This window comes from Platalea leucorodia (genome assembly GCF_965183815.1).
Source record: "Platalea leucorodia genome assembly, chromosome: 1".
NCBI classification, from domain to species: Eukaryota; Metazoa; Chordata; class Aves; order Pelecaniformes; family Threskiornithidae; genus Platalea; species Platalea leucorodia.
Genome location: NC_138823.1, coordinates 44,193,026 through 44,212,371, shown reverse-complemented (window position 1 = coordinate 44,212,371; position 19,346 = coordinate 44,193,026). Strand labels below are relative to the sequence as shown.

The 19,346-nt window shown below is 35.7% G+C and overlaps 1 protein-coding gene across 10 annotated transcripts in view; it reads right to left on the bottom strand.

Annotated features, from left to right (window-relative positions):
• Positions 1 to 1,979: 1,979 nt before the first annotated feature.
• Positions 1,980 to 19,346, bottom strand: part of RB1CC1 (RB1 inducible coiled-coil 1) — an 84,002-nt gene continuing 66,635 nt past the window's right edge. For 6 of the 10 annotated variants that reach the window (XM_082317925.1, XM_082317919.1, XM_082317924.1 and 3 more), the window contains 8 exons: positions 19,033 to 19,141; positions 18,673 to 18,913; positions 14,790 to 14,841; positions 13,257 to 13,304; positions 10,523 to 10,581; positions 8,572 to 8,708; positions 4,070 to 4,140; positions 1,982 to 3,727 (listed from right to left, as the gene is read on the bottom strand). In XM_082317925.1, the coding sequence (XP_082174051.1) occupies positions 3,650 to 3,727; positions 4,070 to 4,140; positions 8,572 to 8,708; positions 10,523 to 10,581; positions 13,257 to 13,304; positions 14,790 to 14,841; positions 18,673 to 18,913; positions 19,033 to 19,141 (795 nt within the window). In that variant the 3' untranslated portion in view covers positions 1,982 to 3,649. Of the gene's footprint in view, positions 3,728 to 4,069; positions 4,141 to 8,571; positions 8,709 to 10,522; positions 10,582 to 13,256; positions 13,305 to 14,789; positions 14,842 to 18,672; positions 18,914 to 19,032; positions 19,142 to 19,346 lie in introns of all 10 variants that reach the window. The other 4 variants (XM_082317927.1, XM_082317928.1, XM_082317920.1 and 1 more) reach the window with 3 other exon arrangements.

Genomic DNA, 19,346 nt, shown 5'->3' with positions numbered 1-19,346 from the left:
TTAGTGAAAAGTGCATGCTTAAGTGTAAACTGGTCCTACTCATAGACCATCTTAAGATTCAAATGAACCACAGCTGAATTCTAAACAGCACAAGCTCCTGACTTGAGACCTACTGCAGAGCAGTGCAAAAAGCCATGTGCTTCCCAGAGTATTCAAATGGATATAGCCTTCCACGAACAACGAGGGAAAAAAAAAATCCCTTTTACATTATGACATCCTTTTTGTGTTAAGTCTGCAGGATAACATTTGCTTTCAATCAGCTTTCTCTACCATTCATGTTCCTTTTTGCACTTCAAAAATATAGTTGCCTTTGTCTAAAGCCAGACTTATGGAATAAACATATATTAGCAGTAGCACAAGAGGCCTTTTCAGTAATCAGTAAGTTTCCAACATGCAGCTGCACAAAAGAATTAGAGAAATCTCAGATCATCGAATTTGTCCTCCAACTTCCCCCCCATCCCCTCTGAATATGCTCCTCATCCAAATTACTTAGCTATACACAAAGTTTTATTATAGAGCAAGATGAAACACATAGGTGGTGCATAACAAGCATAGTTTCAAGAACTAGTAAGGCTGTGACAGACAAAAAATATGTAAACTACATTTTTTTCAATGACTGTTCAGAATCATTACTGAGTATGTTAGGAGTTTGTTTGACAGAATTTCCATTCTGAATATACATAAAGATTATAAAATGAAACACATGACAAATATTCCTAAAAACCAAAGCCATTGCTGGTTATTTATATTTTAAAAATATGATGTCATGTAACAATAACAGATACATCCTGGCATTCTTTTAAGTGGCAGATATCAGCAGGGAAGGACTTTTTCTTCCCTCATAGTTTGCATTACAGTACTTTATTTTAATCACTTTATTTAGGTGCTTCACAAGTTCACTTTCATATATTGCTCATGTGTTTCTGAGTTATATAAACGTCAGTCACGCCTTTGTCTATCTTAAGCTAGAAATCAAGCCAACTTTCACAGCATCATAAATCATCACTGCTACTGTCCACATATAAGCTTAAATATATTTTTTTTTTTTTTTAATCTGGGCAACAATAAACTGAGACAAGAAAGCTCAGATTTTTTACAGACAAAGATGAAAGAATTTGAGGTTTTTTTTTTTTTTTTTTGTTTTTTGTTTTTTTTAAATTCTCAGCATCAAGTTCTGTACTCACCTCGCTTCTGTGCTCAGGACACCAACCCAGAGCCTGCAATGAACTTAATGGTATGTCAACCACACAGAGTAGCAAGACACACAGGCATTAGTGCTTAATGAGATTAGAGTTATCAGAAAAACACTTTTATTTTTGTATGCCCAAAAAAGAGTGCTGCTTGTAGGTGCACAGTCCTGTAGGGCCATCACCAAATACGCAGTTTTATCCATTGTCAAAGAACTTGACAAAACACATCCTTTCCTCTGTAGAGGAAATTCTGGGTGACCTTTTACTTATCTTTGAAGTAGACTATTCAATAACAGAAGAGTGGGGTCTTACATTGTAGCGCTGGATTGCACGTTGCTATGCAGATCCATTGCTGCTACTCAAGGAGTAACTGTCCTCCCAGAAATGGAAGAACTCTGTGCTAGGCCTGGTGGCTTCTGGGAGATAATTAGTCCCTGAAGGACAAATAATATTCAAAGCACTAGGGAGATTATCTGAGGCTGGGAAAGTTTTGTCAGTGGGGCAAAAGATATCGAGGCTTCTAAACATTTGGCATATTAGAAGGAATGAATCATGCTATGTGTGCACTTTCTTAAGCCGCTTGTGACTCTGTTGACTAAAGGAACAAGACTGCATCCAAACTGCAGACAGAACTGAACTCCCATTTAGTTGAAGGTCAAAAATTCAGTGATAAAAAAAAATATTGCATCATGATTTTTTTTTTTTTTTGCTTTAAGCCTGTTCTATAGATCTATGTTATTTATATATTTGACACCAGACAGTACTCAACTGTGGTAGTATCGTTCTCGAAGAAGGAGGCACATTTTTTTGCTAAGTAATTTTAAAAAGTCAGTACATTAACTAGCAAATTTAACAATCTGATAAGAATGCAACTTGACGAAATGACATTCTGTTTTCCAGAGATCAACCGTCTTAGATTTATTTCATGAAAGGTGTGATACAATTACAAGCCCATGCATTTCATAAAAATCTGAACTTAAAATTGTTATGTAACAAAGTTTTAAATAAAGCATATACAGAAGTTTCTCGGTATTCAAGTGGACTGGTTAGTCTGGAGGAATATTATTTGCAACATATGGGCAGAAACATTGACATTTTCATGTGATTATTTCTTTATCTCTTTTCTTCCTCCACTCCACACCTTCTGAAGATAAATCACAGCTGAATAGCTCTATGGATTAAGTCCTAGACATAAGCTCATAGTTGAATCCAGAGTTTCACTTTCCATTGGCTACACATTTATAGTACATCATCTTATACTGTTATTAAAAAAATAAAATAGAGTACATTTTTAAAATGTAGCCAGTAAAACTACTTCGAAAAATTTCATTTATCAGTTTGATTTGCTGACAAAATGAATTTCTGTCTACTTAAATTCTTTTTTTATTTTTACAAGGTAATTCTTGTAATTCCTGAATTTGTTGAACATTAATGCCTCTTGTAGAAAATTTAGGTATTTCTATGTAATGAAACTGCTGGAGGAATCAGAGAGAAGCTGCAATAGATTAACATGAAATAAATATTATAGATAGTATTTAAAAGGCACATAAATACTTCAAACACATACAGTTTCAAATCTTTATTGTTTTAAAATTCTACATGTCTTTTACAATTACAATAATTTGTTACTTAAATGACTCTTGTATGGTTAATGTACAATGAGTTTTTTCCTGAAACTCAACCATGAAATACAATTTCATCAATATGATTTTTCTAAATAGATTAATACAAGATTTCTGTTTTGTTGGGAAGAACAAGTGCTTCACTTTGAACAAACAGCACAGGTGTCTCCCCTTCAGAATCTGTGTGATCAATCCATCGAAAGTGCTTTTGAAGATTGCAGATCTAACTGACTGATTTTCAAAATCAGTCTATCAAATTACAAGGTTTTTTTTAACATTAAAGAGCATTTTCATGTAATGAAACAAGTTGCAGTAGTTATTTTTATTCATCTACTGAGGCAAACTCATGTTGAAGAAAAATTATATGATTATCTGCATGCAATGAACACTCCTCTTTAAATAGTTGATGAATTTTACACATATAAAGAACCTGTTAAAGAGTGCAAGTACTTCGATAATGATTTCACAAAAGGACGTATGCTGGTAATAATGGTAACTAACATTTAACATCTAAATACAAGCTAATGTATATTTAACAGGCAATTAACATGGCTAGCAAACCATGTTTCATGTGGTTGCCCTCTGAGAAAATGGAACTCATTTGGTCCACACTCCTAAAGTTATCTGGGTAAAAAAATTGGAACAGTTAGGGCCAGAGTTTTTGATGAAATTCTTGTTTCTAAAATGTGACCTGTTAAAAAGTAAAAGCAGTACATCAATGACGGATCTTGTCACATGACCTCAGTATAAAAAGATGGCCTGCTATTTGGAGCGATGAACAAGCACTGAAGGACAAGTCAAAAAAGAACGGAGACAGAACAAATGAATTTTTTTGTGTTATACTTTCTTGTTCCACGGTACTGCTTTCACTCTGTAGAATTTTGTACCCAAAGGAACTTTAAATCTGTTTTGTGCCTACAAAAAAAAAAAATTACATTAGAAATGTGAGATTATTCCTCTAATTTTTATATTTTTAAGCAAAAACTGATTCCTGTCTCTCAGCATTTATGAGACCCTTTGGAGTCTGGCAAGTTTCTGGGCAGTATGGACACAACTACTCAAGCCACCGCTCACTTTTTTTTCTAGTTCCTCTTCTCTTGCTATTCACTGTCTAGAAAATAGAGCAGGAATGGCAGAACCTAGGACAATTTTCATCTCACTTATGCAGAGAGTACTTCTCACAGTTGTTACAAACATGAAATCTGATTTTCTTCTCTATTAATTTTATCAGATGATTTTCCATTCCTATTTCCTTACCTTTTTTGCCTGGCAATATTCCTTTTCCATCACTTTTCCTAGCACCCAAGGTCTCCTAGATGCACCTGAAGCTAAAGAGACAATATATTTATTATTTTGGATAATCAACTACAGGTAACAGGACATTACATTCAATATGGTTAAAGATTATTTGCTAAAGTGATTTCATTGAAAGCAGAAATTCTTCAAAAAAACCTTTTTTTAATAAATTAACAAAATTTAAGTAAGTTCAGATGTCAAGCAGGTCACTGACATTTTCAAATAAAAAACTGATTTTCCAGTTTAAATTTTCTTTTAAAGTTAAAGTTAGAGAAGACAGGCAAATCAAAACTGAAATTCATTTAATAATTCAAAATTGTTCTAGTCAACCCAGCTTGACCTTTTGGTCTGATTTAAGGTGAGAATTTCTTGAAGTATTTCAAAAGATAGAAAGTCTTCTGTACTCAGCTATTACTATTGCCCTTACAGAAATATTTTATTATTTTTCTGTATTAGTGATGGAAATTAGTTACTTATAAATAATAATTTTAAACCATGCAAGTCTCTAGTTTTGGTTGCAGTCTTTGAAAGTACCCAATACTGTTCAGAAAGGAGAAAAGTGAAAAACCTCAAAAATAAACCGACAGGTAAAAAGAGCAACAAACTGGGCATAAATACTTTCAGCTTGTATCCTTTTCTGTAACAGTGAAGAAATGCATATTTGCCTTGTATTCCAAGAACTTATATCCATTTTACATGCTTTGCTATTTTCTGTCTGTCACTAATCATGGCATGAAGAAAACATCAAAACAGACGGAAAGAACAGCTCACGTATGCTCTGCATAATACTAAAATCAATGCTTTTCTAAGTATGACTATTTATGAGCTACTGTATCTAGTGACTACAACACGAGTCACTCAAGAACCAGAGTTTGAAATTTTAATCTTACCCTTCAGGATTGTGCTGGTTTTGGCTGGAATAGAGTTAACTTTCTTCATAGTAGCTAGTATGGGGCTATGTTTTGGATTTGTGCTGAAAACAGTGTTACCAGGGATTCAACAAGGCTCAGTGCCGGGTCCTGCACTTGGGTCACAACAACCCCATGCAATGCTACAGGCTGGGGGAGGAGTGGCTGGAGAGCTGCCTGGCTGAAAAGGACCTGGGGGTGTTGGTTGACAGCTGCCTGAACATGAGCCAGCAGTGTGCTAAGGTGGCCAAGAGGGCCAATGGCATCCTGGCTTGTATCAGGAATAGTGTGGCTAGCAGGACTAGGGAGGTGATAGTGCCCCTGTACTCGGCACTGGTAAGGCCACACCTCGAGTACTGTATTCAGTTTTGGACCCTCCCTACAAGAAGGACATCGAGGTGCTGGAGCATGTCCAGAGAAGGGCAACAAAGCTGGTGAAGGGTCTAGAGCACAAGTCTTATGAGGAGCAGCTGAGGGAGCTGGGGTTGTTTAGTCTGGAGAAGAGGAGGCTGAGGGGCGACCTTATTGCTCTGTACAACTACCTGAAAGGAGGTTGTAGCAAGGTGGGGGTCGGTCTCTTCTCCCTAGTAATGGGTGATAGAACAAGAGGAAACGGCCTCAAGCTGCGCCAGGGGAGGTTTAGGTTGGATATTAGGAAAAACTTCTTCACCAAAAGGGCAGTGAGGCACTGGAACAGCCTGCCCAGGGAAGTGGTTGAGTCCCCATCCCTGGAGGTATTTAAAAGACGGGTAGATATGGTGCTTGAGGACATGGTTTAGTGGTGGACTTGGCAGCAATGGATTAACGGTTGGACTTGATGATCTTAAGGGTCTTTTCCAACCTTAACGATTCTCTGATTCTATAATAACACAGGGATGTTTTCATCATTGCTGAGCAGCGCTTACACAGAGTCAAGGCCTTTTCTGCTTCTCACACCACCCCACCAGCAAGTAGGCTGGGGGTACACAAGAAGCTGGGAGGGGACATGGCTGGGGCAGCTGACCCCAGCTGACCAAAGGGATATCCCATAGCATATGATGTCATGCTCAGCATATAAAGCTGGGGGAAGAAGTAGTAAGGGGGGATTTTTGGAGTGATGGCATTTATCTTCCCAAGTAACAGTTACACGTGATGGAGCCCTGCTTTCCTGGAGATGGCTAACATCTGCCTGCCAATGGGAAGTAGGAAATGAATCGTAGAATCATGGAATCATTTAGGTTGGAAAAGAGCTTTAAAATCATCAAGTCCAACCGTTAACCTAGCACTGCCAAGTCCACCACTAAACCATGTCCTTAAGCACCACATCTACCCATCTTTTAAATACCTCCAGGGATGAGGACTCAACCACTTCCCTGGGCAGCCTGTTCCAATGCCTGACTACCCTTTCAGGGAAGAAGTTTTTTCCTAGTATCCAATCTAAGCCTCCCCTCGTGCAACTTGAGGTCATTTCCTCTCATCCTATCGCTTGTTACTTGGGGAAAGAGACCAACACCCACCTCGCTACAACCTCCTTTCAGGTAGTTGTACACAGCAATAAGGTCTCCCTTGAGCCTCCTTTTCTCCAGACTAAACAACCCCAGCTTCCTCAGCGTCTCCCCATAAGACTTGTGCTCTAGACCCTTCACTAACTTTGTTGCCCTTCTCTGGCCATGCTCCAGCTCCTCAATGTCCTTCTTGTAGGGAGGGGCTCAAAACTGAACACAGTATTTGAGGTGCGGCCTCAAATTCCTTGTTTTGCTTTGCTTTTGTGCATGGCTTTTGCTTTACCTATTAAACTGTATCTCAACCCACAGGTTTTCTCGCTTTTACCCTTCCGATTCTCTCCCCCATCCCACTGGAGGGGAGTGAGCAAGCAGCTGGGTGGTGCTTAGTCCCGGCTAGGGTTAAACCATGACAAGGATTAATTTGACTATTGATAACGGAGCAGATTTTGTTCTACTCCACACTCTTACAAATCAGTGCAAAGTATTCATATCTGGCCTGAATGCTTTTAAGTTTTTTTTAATTTGCTTGGCTGACAGACTTCATTGCTCTAACAAAGATAGTGAGCTAGATGCAGGTTTTTTTCCTTACATTTGCAAATGAAAACTTCCATATCCCAAAGATAACGGACAACGCACAAACCATGCAGTCTCCAACCAATTTCAGTGTTGTCATAGCATTCTAAGTGCTTTTAACATACGTAGAGACAACCTACAATAGCCTAGACCCCTGACACTTAATTCTGTAGGTGGACCTATACAGGATTAACAACTTGATATGTACATGTTGGTACCAAAGGTCAGATTTAGATGCAACATTTTGGCAGCCCTTAAAACAATTTGCAGCACCTACTCCACACCAATTTTAATCTATCATAAATAATACTAGTGTTCTGGGTTTCATTTTCTCCACTTCCCTGATGCAGAAATATAATCAAGACACAGTTTCCTGAAGTTCCCAGCTAGACGCAAGTATGTTCCTAAAGCAAATGGTAAGTCTTTGCGTTTGTTTTATGTGCAGTTTTCTCAAATTTGAAACTAACTTTGGTTAGCAAGTGGTACGGAATGGAGCAAGCTAAGTCCATCTGAAAACAGACAGGTCAGTGAACTGTGTACTCAAGTAATATACAAACTGACATGCCTTTTACCTTATATATGTAAACCAATAGTAAGAAAATAAATCATATATCAGAGTTACATATGCAGTACTAATGCCATAGTTCAGAATGTATTACGTATGCAAGACAGTTCTTCCCATTTGTTTCACAGAACACATATGGGACAGATTCTTCACCAGTCTCAGAATGCAGTTAGAGCTTGGTGGTCTTCTGGAGATGACGCAATTATTTCACAGCTATCATCTTTCATCATAATTGAAACCTACAATGAGTTTGCTCATTGAGAATAAGTTGACAGCTTCTGATATGCAATAACACACAGAAACTTTTACTGATAAATTAGATTTAATATAAAATGTTCTTTCTTCACTTTGAGAAGATGAGCCACAGAGAGAACAAATTTTAGCCAATCTTCAAAGAACATCACAAAATCAGGTATTAAAAAATAAGAACAGAGCATGCAGTTTTGACAGAAATGTTACCTTGAGTTTTGTAGTTAGTTTCCTCATCAAAGACGACATTGAAAACATAAATCCACATAAAAATAGGCCTGAGACCTACACAGTTATGCATTATTATTCATGCTGAATAGCTAAGCAGCCTGATGGGAATGTTTTCCCCACAGACACGTTAACATACTCTGTGTGTGTACAAAATTGGCATTTCCTCTCCTTTTTTTTTTTTACAGCTTACTTTGAAGATGCAGATATTTTTCCTTATTTTCCCAAGGTATTAACATCTATATAAATTTTTGATTTAAAATGTTCTGCCTTGAAAAATGTTTAGCATCAAAACAAATAGCAAAAACTATAAAGATAGCTGACAGCTATCTATATTACATGCTTCTCATATTTATCACATTTATAAAAATCACTTACTAAGTGTTAGAAAGTGTTAGAAAGTTAAGAGTGTTATCTGTAGGAGGAGATAATAATTGGAAGTAATCTGACACTTACCACACTCACCTGGTTTGAGATCCAGTGCAGCAAGAGATTCTGAGTGCAAGAAATACAAGGTTGGACTAACAGTAAACAATACATAGTTGTCATGCCTTTCATCCAAGATAATGAGAACCAAATCGCCAACCTGAAAACTGGGGGAGGGAAAAAAAAAAAATAAAATCAAGGAACTTAACTAAAAAAGCATAGAAGTTTAAAACTACATTAATTACACTACAATTTCTTCCCAAGTATTGCATATACTGAGACTCAGTCGAACAGCAGCACAGACATTTCTACTTGTTATGCCAACTCATATACATTTTATATTTTCTGAAGTCAACAAAACATTCTATCTTTTAAAAAGTGGTTTTGAAATGTTCTTCTACATCCATGAGCTCAAATTATTTTTTTCAAAAGAACTGACAGTTTTGCTTTGAAATATAAACAGAAGTACCTGACAAAATACTAACATTTCAATTTTATATTATTTTTGTTCACCAATACTTATGGTAATGATCACTACACCAGTGTTTACAAACACTCTTTTGATGTTTTAAACTGAAGTCAATTTGAGCACAGAAAAATTTATGTAACTATTCAATCTTAAAATTTTAAGCACACAAATCAAAATGTTCATCTTTGATCAAAGGGTTAAAAGTAAAAGAAACACTGTGGGGACTTTACATAAAAAGTTTCAAAAATCTGTTTCTTCCTGACACCAGGATAACACAAGAAGGCACCAAGTTATCATGCCAAGTGTCAGTAAAAGAATCCAGAGAACTTTTTCTGTCTGCAATTTCTATTTCACAGTGCAAATGTGTTGGAAGTAAATTATTTACCCATTAATGAAATGAAGGCTAAAATAGCCAAAAATTAAGCATTAGACCATGACAGGGCTCTAAGAATAAATATTACTACTAATCTGGGGATGGGGGAGAAGTAGCAAAGAAAGGAGAAAACTCTTCTCCATAAAAGGAAATCACAGATACATAGTCAGAGATCAATAGGTAAATCTAGAGAGAAATTTAGCTCATCTTCTTTAAAGTTCACTTTCAGATTAAAAAAAACAATACTCCAGGTTTTTCTGCCTGGACTTAATATGATGACAGACTACACTGAATTAGATAAAGACATCTCTATTGGACAGATGAATTCTTTCGCAACGTTTTCCTCACCAAATACTACCAAGAGAGTTGCCACAATATTCAGATGCTCACAGGAAAAGTTGATTCTGCACATACTGGCCTTGTTACAATAAAAATGCGATTTGGTGTAATTCAGAAAACATTAAAGGAATAATCTGTGTCTGTTTTCTTTCTAAAAAGATTTTTTTCTATTACTCAATTAATATCAGACCGATAAATTACTTAAGAAGAGTTGTCTGTAGCTTTCATATTTTGTAAGAATTAATACTTCTTTTTCCAGTAACAATTCTACATGCAGCTGCTAACAGACTGATAATATCTAACAAAATATTTGAGTTAATTCCATTTCATTCTGTCAAGGTAAGCCAAAAATTTTGAAGACTTGACGAAGTTAAAACTTGTCTTGAAATATAATAGAGCACTACACATATTCAGGGTGAACAGGATTCCTTCTACTTTTTCTTAGCATGATTTCAAGAAAGTTACAGATAAACAATAAGTAATTTAAAAGAAAACTCTGGGAGAATTCTATAAATCCCATGAGGTGTTATCCTTATGAACTGTGTAAAGAAAGGCACAGAATTCATGAAAGCTACTGACATACAAAATTCAGAAAGGCCTTTTTTTTGTTTAAAAAAAGGGTTTAAAAAATTTGATTTATGCCCAACTGTGATGGTTCAATAACTGATGGCTAAACTATAGAGATGACCTATATATCTTTTCACCACAGAGCAAGAACAGAAGAATTGTGCCATTCTTTAACTACATACTTATTATGAAGGTATATCCATCTGTTTATACAAAAATTAACATGTACTTACTCTCTAATTGCTATTTTTTCAGAATGTCTTGAGGATACTGATGACATGCTCTGGGACATCTATAAAAAAGATAAAAGCTGTAAAGTATTGGCAAGCTATGATGAAACGTATATTGCAGGTAACAATACGGTTAAAAGAAACCATTTATTATTGATTTCAAACAGTGTCTATTCTTGCAGATCTTACATTCACTCAAGAAAACAGCATACTCATTCTGTTCCGTAGCAGGTTTGGTAGTTTTTTGCTTGTTTGTGGGTTACCTTTTTTTTGTGTGGGTTTTTTTTGTTGCTGGTTTTTGTTTTGTTTTGTTTTAAAATAGCTACCTTTGATTATGAAATTTCTTACGTAACTGACTTTTCCTTCATTATTTAAAACTGAGAAGTGCTTTCCAGATCAGTGCCAGGGAAGATTTGTTCTGAGCATACACAAGACCTACGATATAGTTGTGCACTCTAACACAGAAGCCCCTGACATTCTGAAAAAGGCTGACTGTAAAACACTGGAGGTTAAACATGTTTATTGCAGTTAAACTCTGCATGTTGAACTCGATATGGTCTCTCAGTTTTACTAAGGACTGTCATATGATCCAAAGTTTACTATAATAGACAGAGCAGTGCTCCCTGGAGTAAAACTGGAGTCAAATTTGCTAAGATCAAACAAAGGCTCAATTATGTAAGGTTTTGGACATAATTCTTATCTCCTATATGCATGGTATTTGCCTTTAAATCTGTTTAATTAATACTGGCACATGAACCAACTTCAGTAGGATGAACTAGATCTAACAATGAATATAAGTGTACATACACTTTCTGCAGTAACTGTGATAAGAAATGAAAATGGGTAATGCTACTTTTTATCTACAAAGGGATATAGATATAGCCCACATACAGGCAAGCAGATAGACAAGCTGATCTGATGTAAATGTATACACTTCATTACCCTTTGGTAACTTCCTTACAGAACACAATTCATAATTGCCCTGTAGAGACTGATTAAAGGTCTTGCAGTTTTTCCATAGGTTCCTACTTCCTGGACTATTTATACATGCTACTGAAATCTAGATTACTCATACTTGAAGTTTAGCACATGATTTTTCAGCTGTAACTCAAATATTGTTACCTACAGCATATTTCCTATTGTCAGTCTTCCCTCCACACACTTCCCTGGAAACAGCATGAGCCTGTCGTAATAGGAGCTTACACCCTATTCACAGCTCATTTTCTTCATTTCCTCAAAGAAGGAGGCCAAACTGAATACAGTACAACACAAAAAGCTCTCAACTTCTGATAACACTTTCAGCAGTTTTCTTTATCCAGTCCAACTTCAGATCAATTTTTTTTTGTTAGATACTACATTTCTTTGACTTCTCCACATTGTAGTTTTTTTTCTTGCAAAAGTTGCAGCTAACATGAAAGTTGTCAAATGAATATAATTTGCTTACATCATTCACTGAAGTGTTTGACAGGTCCCTTCACATGTTAAGACCAAAGTTTTTCTGTTTTTTTAAAACTGGAATAAGTGTTAAATTAAAATACAAACTAGCTTGATTTCTGTATTTTTGATTAATTTCTAACCTTAAGAAAAACAGAACAAATTAGAATGTTAAGAATATTTCCATTAAAACCTAGTAAAGAATATTTTATGACTAGAGCTCTAATAGCCTTTAAACAGAAAAAATGGTCCCTTTCTCAATAATTTAAAATAACAAAAATCCTGTAACAACATTCCTCATATTAAAAGGAGCTCCTTTCTATGTTTTATTGCTTGCAGAGGTAACCCAAAAGTTTTGCTGCAAAAGTCAGTGACCTGAAAAGATTTTCTTTTATTGTGCAGAACCCCTTCTGGGTTCCTTATCTGAAGGAGCTGGACAGAAATATATATTAGTATATAAGGGCTGATGTATATTTCTGGTTTAGAAGTGTATTGGGAAGGGGGGAAGAAAGGAGGATCAAGAGACAAGAAATAAAAATAGTGTATTTTATCTATGAAATGGCCAATTTATATTTAAAAGATATTATGTTCCTATGTCTGTTTAGAAAACAATTTTGAATTGCTTTAGACACCAATGAGCTGCTGATTTCTCTTACTTGGCTTGTTATTAATCATAATGACAAAAAAAGAATTTTGTATTTGTCTTGTGTAACACTGGGTTTTCTTCAGTTTCATTCTACTCTCAGAAGGATTCATAGCACAGGAATCAAGAGAACTCTGTTGCTATATTCTTTTTCCTTCCATAGGCATTGGCTATTATTTGAGTGTTTCAGTTTAAGACAATGGCTGTTTATATTTCCAGTTGCTAGCTAGAATTAGTTTGACACCTTACAAAAATGACAGGTGCAGTTTTGCAAAAACAATCTCTAAGTTATTGCTCACACTCCTAATTATGCTTAATGTGCAGGCATATTTACATTGTTGTAAACTGGCTTTCAATCTACTGTTGTTGAACAACCCAGCCATGGCACCACTGAAATTAACTCCCCCTACCCCAAGCCTGGATGGTCTGTGTTTTTGGGGAAGTCTCTTTCTCTCCAGTCCTGAGGATCTTTTCCATGAGAAGACTGCTAAGTTGAATTACCTCTGAAAGGTTATCAGGTTACCTATTTGCCACTTGCCTTAACACTTAAAACATTTTTGAAGTTGATAAAACACATTTTTAGATTTTAACAAACTTAACATTTGTAAGCTTTTCTTATTTTTTCATGAGACTTAAAACTTGCATTGCACAAATACTTACCAGTCTTTGATTTAATCTCTTATTTTCCTCCTCTTTCAACTGCAAAGTCTGAAAGAAAATCTTATCTGATTAACTAATACACCTTATACAGTATGAACATTTTTTAAAAAGTTTTGATATGACCAGGGCCAGAGTACTTATACAATATACATATTTACTACAGCTTTCAGTTTTAAAACAGTATCAAAACATCTTTTGAACAAAGACATGTAAAAAAATTTGAAGTCTAGTGATTACCACAGTGCTACAAAACCCACTGCCAAGCTATACTTATATCCATACTCATCCTTCTGCTTAACTTAGAAAAACATTTCACTGATAAAACAGCAAAAGAAATGTAATATATTACTATCTTATAGCTTCTACCCGTGACAAATCCTTTGTAAGCAGATGACAGAATAAAGCATGTAAGTGCTCCTAGTCAGAAATATCCAGCCACTTGCATCATACAGTGCCACAATCCATTAACAGAAAACATTCATGTTCTCTAACTGATCACAGATTTTAGTTTAAGTGATCCTAGAAAAAAGCTGAAAGCTAAGGACACTTTTTTTTTAAGGTCAACTTTGAAGAGGCAAGAAAAAGGCAACTGGAATGGAGTTAGATACTACTGGATAGTTAAAAATTACTAAAATCTGAAAGATTACAGTGTAACTACCAAGGGTTAATCTAGCTTTTTACCAAGAGTAACAACTTTTATTTCATCGAAAAGGTTCCATTACTCAGTGCACATTGAAAGCTATGCTCAAAATAAAAGTTGTAACAGAAGTGAAAATTTTATTAAGGTATGTATTTGGGAGAAGCAGGGAGTGTGAGGTATAAACTTACAATTCTAGCTTGTAGGAACATGACAATAACTTCAGAAAATTGCAATTTTAAGCACATTCATAACAAGTGTTGTTTCACTTTTTACAGAAGAAATACTGTCATGATTATAATGCATCCTAGGTAGAATTAAAATTATCTAAGTAATAGCAGCCTAAAAGAAGAAATTACCCATTTCAATTAATTCCTGTCCAACTGCTTTGGATGCCTTTCTGAAAAAGTAATCAAAGCTTTTTTTTGCTACAGAAATTCCCTAGGTTAATGACCCATCATAGAATCATAGAATGCTTTGGGATGGGACCTTTAAAGGTCATCTCGTCCAACCCCCCTGCAATGGACAGGGACATCTTCAACTAGATCAGGTTGCTCAGAGCCCCATCCAGCCTGGCCTTGAATGTTTCAACTCCTAATAAGAAACACTGCACCTGACTCATTCATACTGAAGCCTACATAAACAGAATAAAGTATAAACAAACTTTAAGCTAGGCCAAGTGTAAGTATAATGTATTAATACTTATTTTGAATTACTTCTATGAAGTATACTGATACGAAACAAGTACAATGAAAAACCATTCCCTGGAATGACATTTGTAAGCCTTGCAGATACTATGTTGCATCAGAGTATATAACTGACCACAGCACAACTTTACACATACATACTTACAAGTACTTAGTTGTAATGCTTAACATAACAAACAATCTACTCACTCTTTCTAACAACATTATCCTCTGTTTTTCTTCAGACATATGGACATTTTCACTAAAAGAGAAAGAAGAAAATGGATAGGTTAAAAATGAAATTTTTTTTTTCATGATCAAAAATTATCTTTCCCACCTCCCCAATCTTCACTCAGTGATGAGTGCCAGGTATTGCTAGCACAGAGGGAAGAACACAGAAAGATAGGTTAAGAATCCCCATCAACATTTCTTGTAGAAGGTTTTGGGGGATTCCCCCCCTGCCTTTTTTTATTTTAAACCCCAGGAGCTTCTTTGTTGCAACAAGCCAGTACATTTTCAGTCACTGATTAGTTTATAAATTTACAGGGGGCCATTTCTGCATATTTTGCATTATTTTCAAAACATTAGGATGAAAGATATAGCTCCAAATACTTTGGCAGTTAACCCTTGATACTGCAGTTCAGCTTTACAATGTCTTATTTTCCTAGTCTTTGTAGTTTAAAGACTCTGTGCCCTGGGACTCTCTGGTAGAGAGACACTAATGTGAACTCGCTAATTGTCTCTGTTTACCTGTGAGACAAACTGAGCACTGGGGCATGATAAGGTAATGCTAACACCCTAATAAGAAATTTCATAAGAACACAGAGAGTAATTCCTAATACAATTAAAATATATTTTTAAAGGTAGGGTAACAGGGAAGAAACAATATATTTTGCAGTCCAAACTGATTTGGTTGGGAAAAGAAAACGGGTAAGTTTTTAGATGCATAGTCCATTCATCCAGTCTGACAAAACATGCTATAAATCCAAGCAAAATGCCAAGTAGAACTAACAGATTATAATTAAGCCATGCTAATCATTACTTCATTTCAGTTAAAAGGCTGTTTAGCCCTTATGTAATAGGAAGAAGTCAACAGAAACCTGTAATAATTTCTGCCCATTTATTACCTGACTTTTAGTACGTTGAGCAAAAATTTTTTGTTCCCAGGCTTACCTTTTCAAGTTTTTTTTTGTAAACCTGCCTTGAGAGTTCAGGACTAGAACGACTATTGTAAGAAATAGTTCTCCTTCTAAAGAAAGGGTATTTCAGTGTTTTATTGATTATCAGTGCAAGTTTAGTTTGGTAAGCAACAACTGTTTTCACCTTTGCTTCCACAAAGTTCTTTAGTGCACTGGGTACATTATTCTGGGTTAGGCAGCATCAGTTGTGATGGGCACTGATTAACGTGGATGTAAGTATATTTAACAACTCTGCTTTTGCTTCTCAGGCAAAACCTCATTCCACTTGTGTGTTTCCCACTCAGGTTCATTACTTCTGTGATAAGTAAGCAGAAGTCTGGGGTTGTTCAAAAAGCTAGTAGCACAAAAGTGAGAAAATGCATAGGTTGCAATTGCTTAATGATCTTCCACGAAGATACTAGGTAAAGGGGTAACAACCAGGAGCTTACAGTCAGTTATTCTGCTTTCCTTCCAATAACAGTAAAAATTTGCAAGCTGTATTGAGTGGGTGATTCAAAGATGCAGCCAATTTCTTCAGGTAAGTGTTCTTAATGAGCAAAAAGAAACCTTTAATCATATTAGGGGTATAATGAAATTAATCTGGGATTTTTTCCATGCAAAAGAATACAACAAACATTACCCTGTACAGTTCTGAAGCATAAATCAGACATATATTTCGAGAAGCTTCAGAAATAAGAGGGGAAATAAGAGCACATGAATTTTTGTTCTATTTTAAATAAGATCACAAGATCTGTCTTCCCAAAACATCTCATTGCACTGAGGCAACTAGAACAAAGCAGGCTTGCTGTTTATTCAGGGTAACATGACACAGCCTGTGATATTTATCAACCTCACAAATGAGAAATTCTATGGGAGGATTAGGAGAAGAGAGGAAATCTGACAATGCAATCATAACTGAGGTATTAAAAGTCTATTCAAAAGCTACTACAGGTGTGAAAGCATAAAAGAAAACATTCCATGTGAGTGCTAATATTTAGGAGTGCCTTCCAGTTCAAATCCAAATTTCCTTAGACACCTTAGACATGGAAAAGGATCTTAAAATGAGTACTCCTAGTATACAAGAATTAAAGAAATGCAGTCTTCAACCACGAGGAGGTAGAAAGTGTTAGCATGAAGAACAATTCTTATTAATCAGTAAAAAATACTAAATATTGATTATTTCAGTTTTCTTGGGCTGCTATAGCAGAAACATACTCATACTATAGATTTTTAAATTTTTCTAGTTTTTCTCAGTTTCTATATGTAGCTACAAAAAAACTGGAATGCTCTGGACAAAACTTCTTCACTGTTTGTTTTCTGAATTCTCTCCCAGTAGTCTACTCTGAATTGATTCCCATACTGCACTAAGCATGATAATAGCTGAGTATCTTCTAGTAATGAGTCCTATTTTAATGCACACATATCATGTGCTAATCATTTTGTCTTACTCTAGTCAGAAAGTACATGTAATACAATGTGCTCATTTTAGTACAGAATTTTTACACCTAGCATTCTACATTTGTTAAAAGAAATTTACGAAAATTGTTAAGAAAATAAAAAAAAAAAAAATAGAATTTTTGCATGCATCATCATAACCCCTTCTCTTGGAGCATCAGTCTTTACTATTCAAAAGTCTTTAAATGTACCTAAAGTAATTTTGTAAAGTAAGAATCAAGGCTCTGAACTTGATGTACGTTTTCATGGCAGTCAGTATTGAAAAAAGAGAAGATACATCTGCAGTAGGCTGGATTTCTGACAACAACCAACAGGACAATTTTGTACCAGTCAGAATTATTTAAGTTCACAAGACTTAATAGTCACATACTGAGACCAGATCAGTATACTAGCTTTACATGTAGACTCTTATCTTACTAGGCAAGGCGTTAAATGGCAATAACAAAGTGCACGGCTATTGTAGGGTATCCAAAATGGAAAATATAGTGAAGTTGATGACAGCAAAAAACCTTCGTAAGTGACCTCTGATCCCTATCATCACCTCAGTATTTCAAGCACAGCTTCAGATACTTGCCTGCAAACTAGCCCCTGCCTCATTAAACCTCCATACAAAAAGGGGGATAAACAGTTAAATGTGTGCAATATCAATATAATGTTATTTGAATCTGTTGTAAATCCAGATTATCAACCAGATCCAAAACCAAAAGAACCAATCTTAAGTGAAAAGTTTAGTTTGAGGTACGTAAGTTGCTTGCCCTAGCTGTTTTCCTCAAGTAAGGGTTTAAATCATTGCCAAGTTTTTTCCCAGTCCCATCACTGCCTTCTAGTAAGCCAGCAGTACATCACAGCTGACAGTACTGACGATTCAGTGGTTATACAAACAAAAGGATGCTGAACACCTGTTTTTCTCTCCAATAATACATCAAGGCCACTTAATCAGCCTCTGTCCCCTTCTTTTGAATCCTGAGGATTCAGCCTAATTTCTACCAAGCGTACCTATCGCCTCTTCCTCTTTATCAAATAATGTCATTATGCTATCTTACAGCAGAGATGTACACGAACAATCAAAGTTTTTCTGTTTGTTTGTTTTTAAATGAGAGCCAGCCACTGTTCAAAAGATATGCCAATAACATGCAGCCAGTCAGCTCATTCTAGGCCACTATTACAATTGCTCTCCCATTTCACTTACATTTCATACACTTAGGTCTATTTTTTCACCTCATAATTGTGGGGCCAAGTTTCACCTTTAAGTTGCATACTTTGAAGTCATCAAAACCATGCGTTTCTGATGATTGTGACACCACAATTGTATGCGTACATTTAAAAGACTTTTTAGCAACAACATCAAAGGCAGAAGGAGTGTTAAACGTGCTCATTTGTACTTCGCAACACCCAACAGCATGCATTTAAAAGAAGAAGAGCATGCTTTGTGTGTTTCTGCTATAATGCCCCATACTTACTGCACAGCCATCATACTGGTTTCCATCGTGGAGTCCATTCTCCCTTCAGCTGCAATGTCAGAAACCAATCTGTCTGTGTCGGTAAGAATATCAGCTGCGCAGGCTCCACAAGCTTCTGAAGCTGCTGCTGAGTAGGTTGATGGAGAAAAATTACTAATTCTGAGTTTATTAACTTCTTCTTCAAGCTTTTTCTTCTCTTCAAGTAAGCGAGCTCGATCTTCAGAAAGCGTTTCAATCAAATCTATGACACAAGTAAAGAAAAATTCTTTAATAACAGCAGCACTAAGGATCAAAACCCATCTATAGTGAATGGAATTGTCCTATTAGAAAAGATGAATACTTTTCCAGAACTCTGCTTACCCTTATCTTTTTCTTGCTGTTGTGTAAGCATTTTTAATTTGTCACTAAGATCATTAATTATGTTTTCTTTTTTCATTTTCTCTCTTGCCAGAACAGTGTTAAAGTTGGTCTGAAAACAGAAAGAAGTATTACTGAAATAAGAAATGTACTGTATTAACATAACGCAAAATATATCACTACAACAAAAAAGTACAAAAGATATCAGGCATTTCAGTTTCCTAAATCATAATTAAACAAGGAATTAAACTTGTTTATATATTACTTTGTTGAAGAGATAACGTGTCTTTACATTTTGTTTTCAGGTTTCTCTGTAA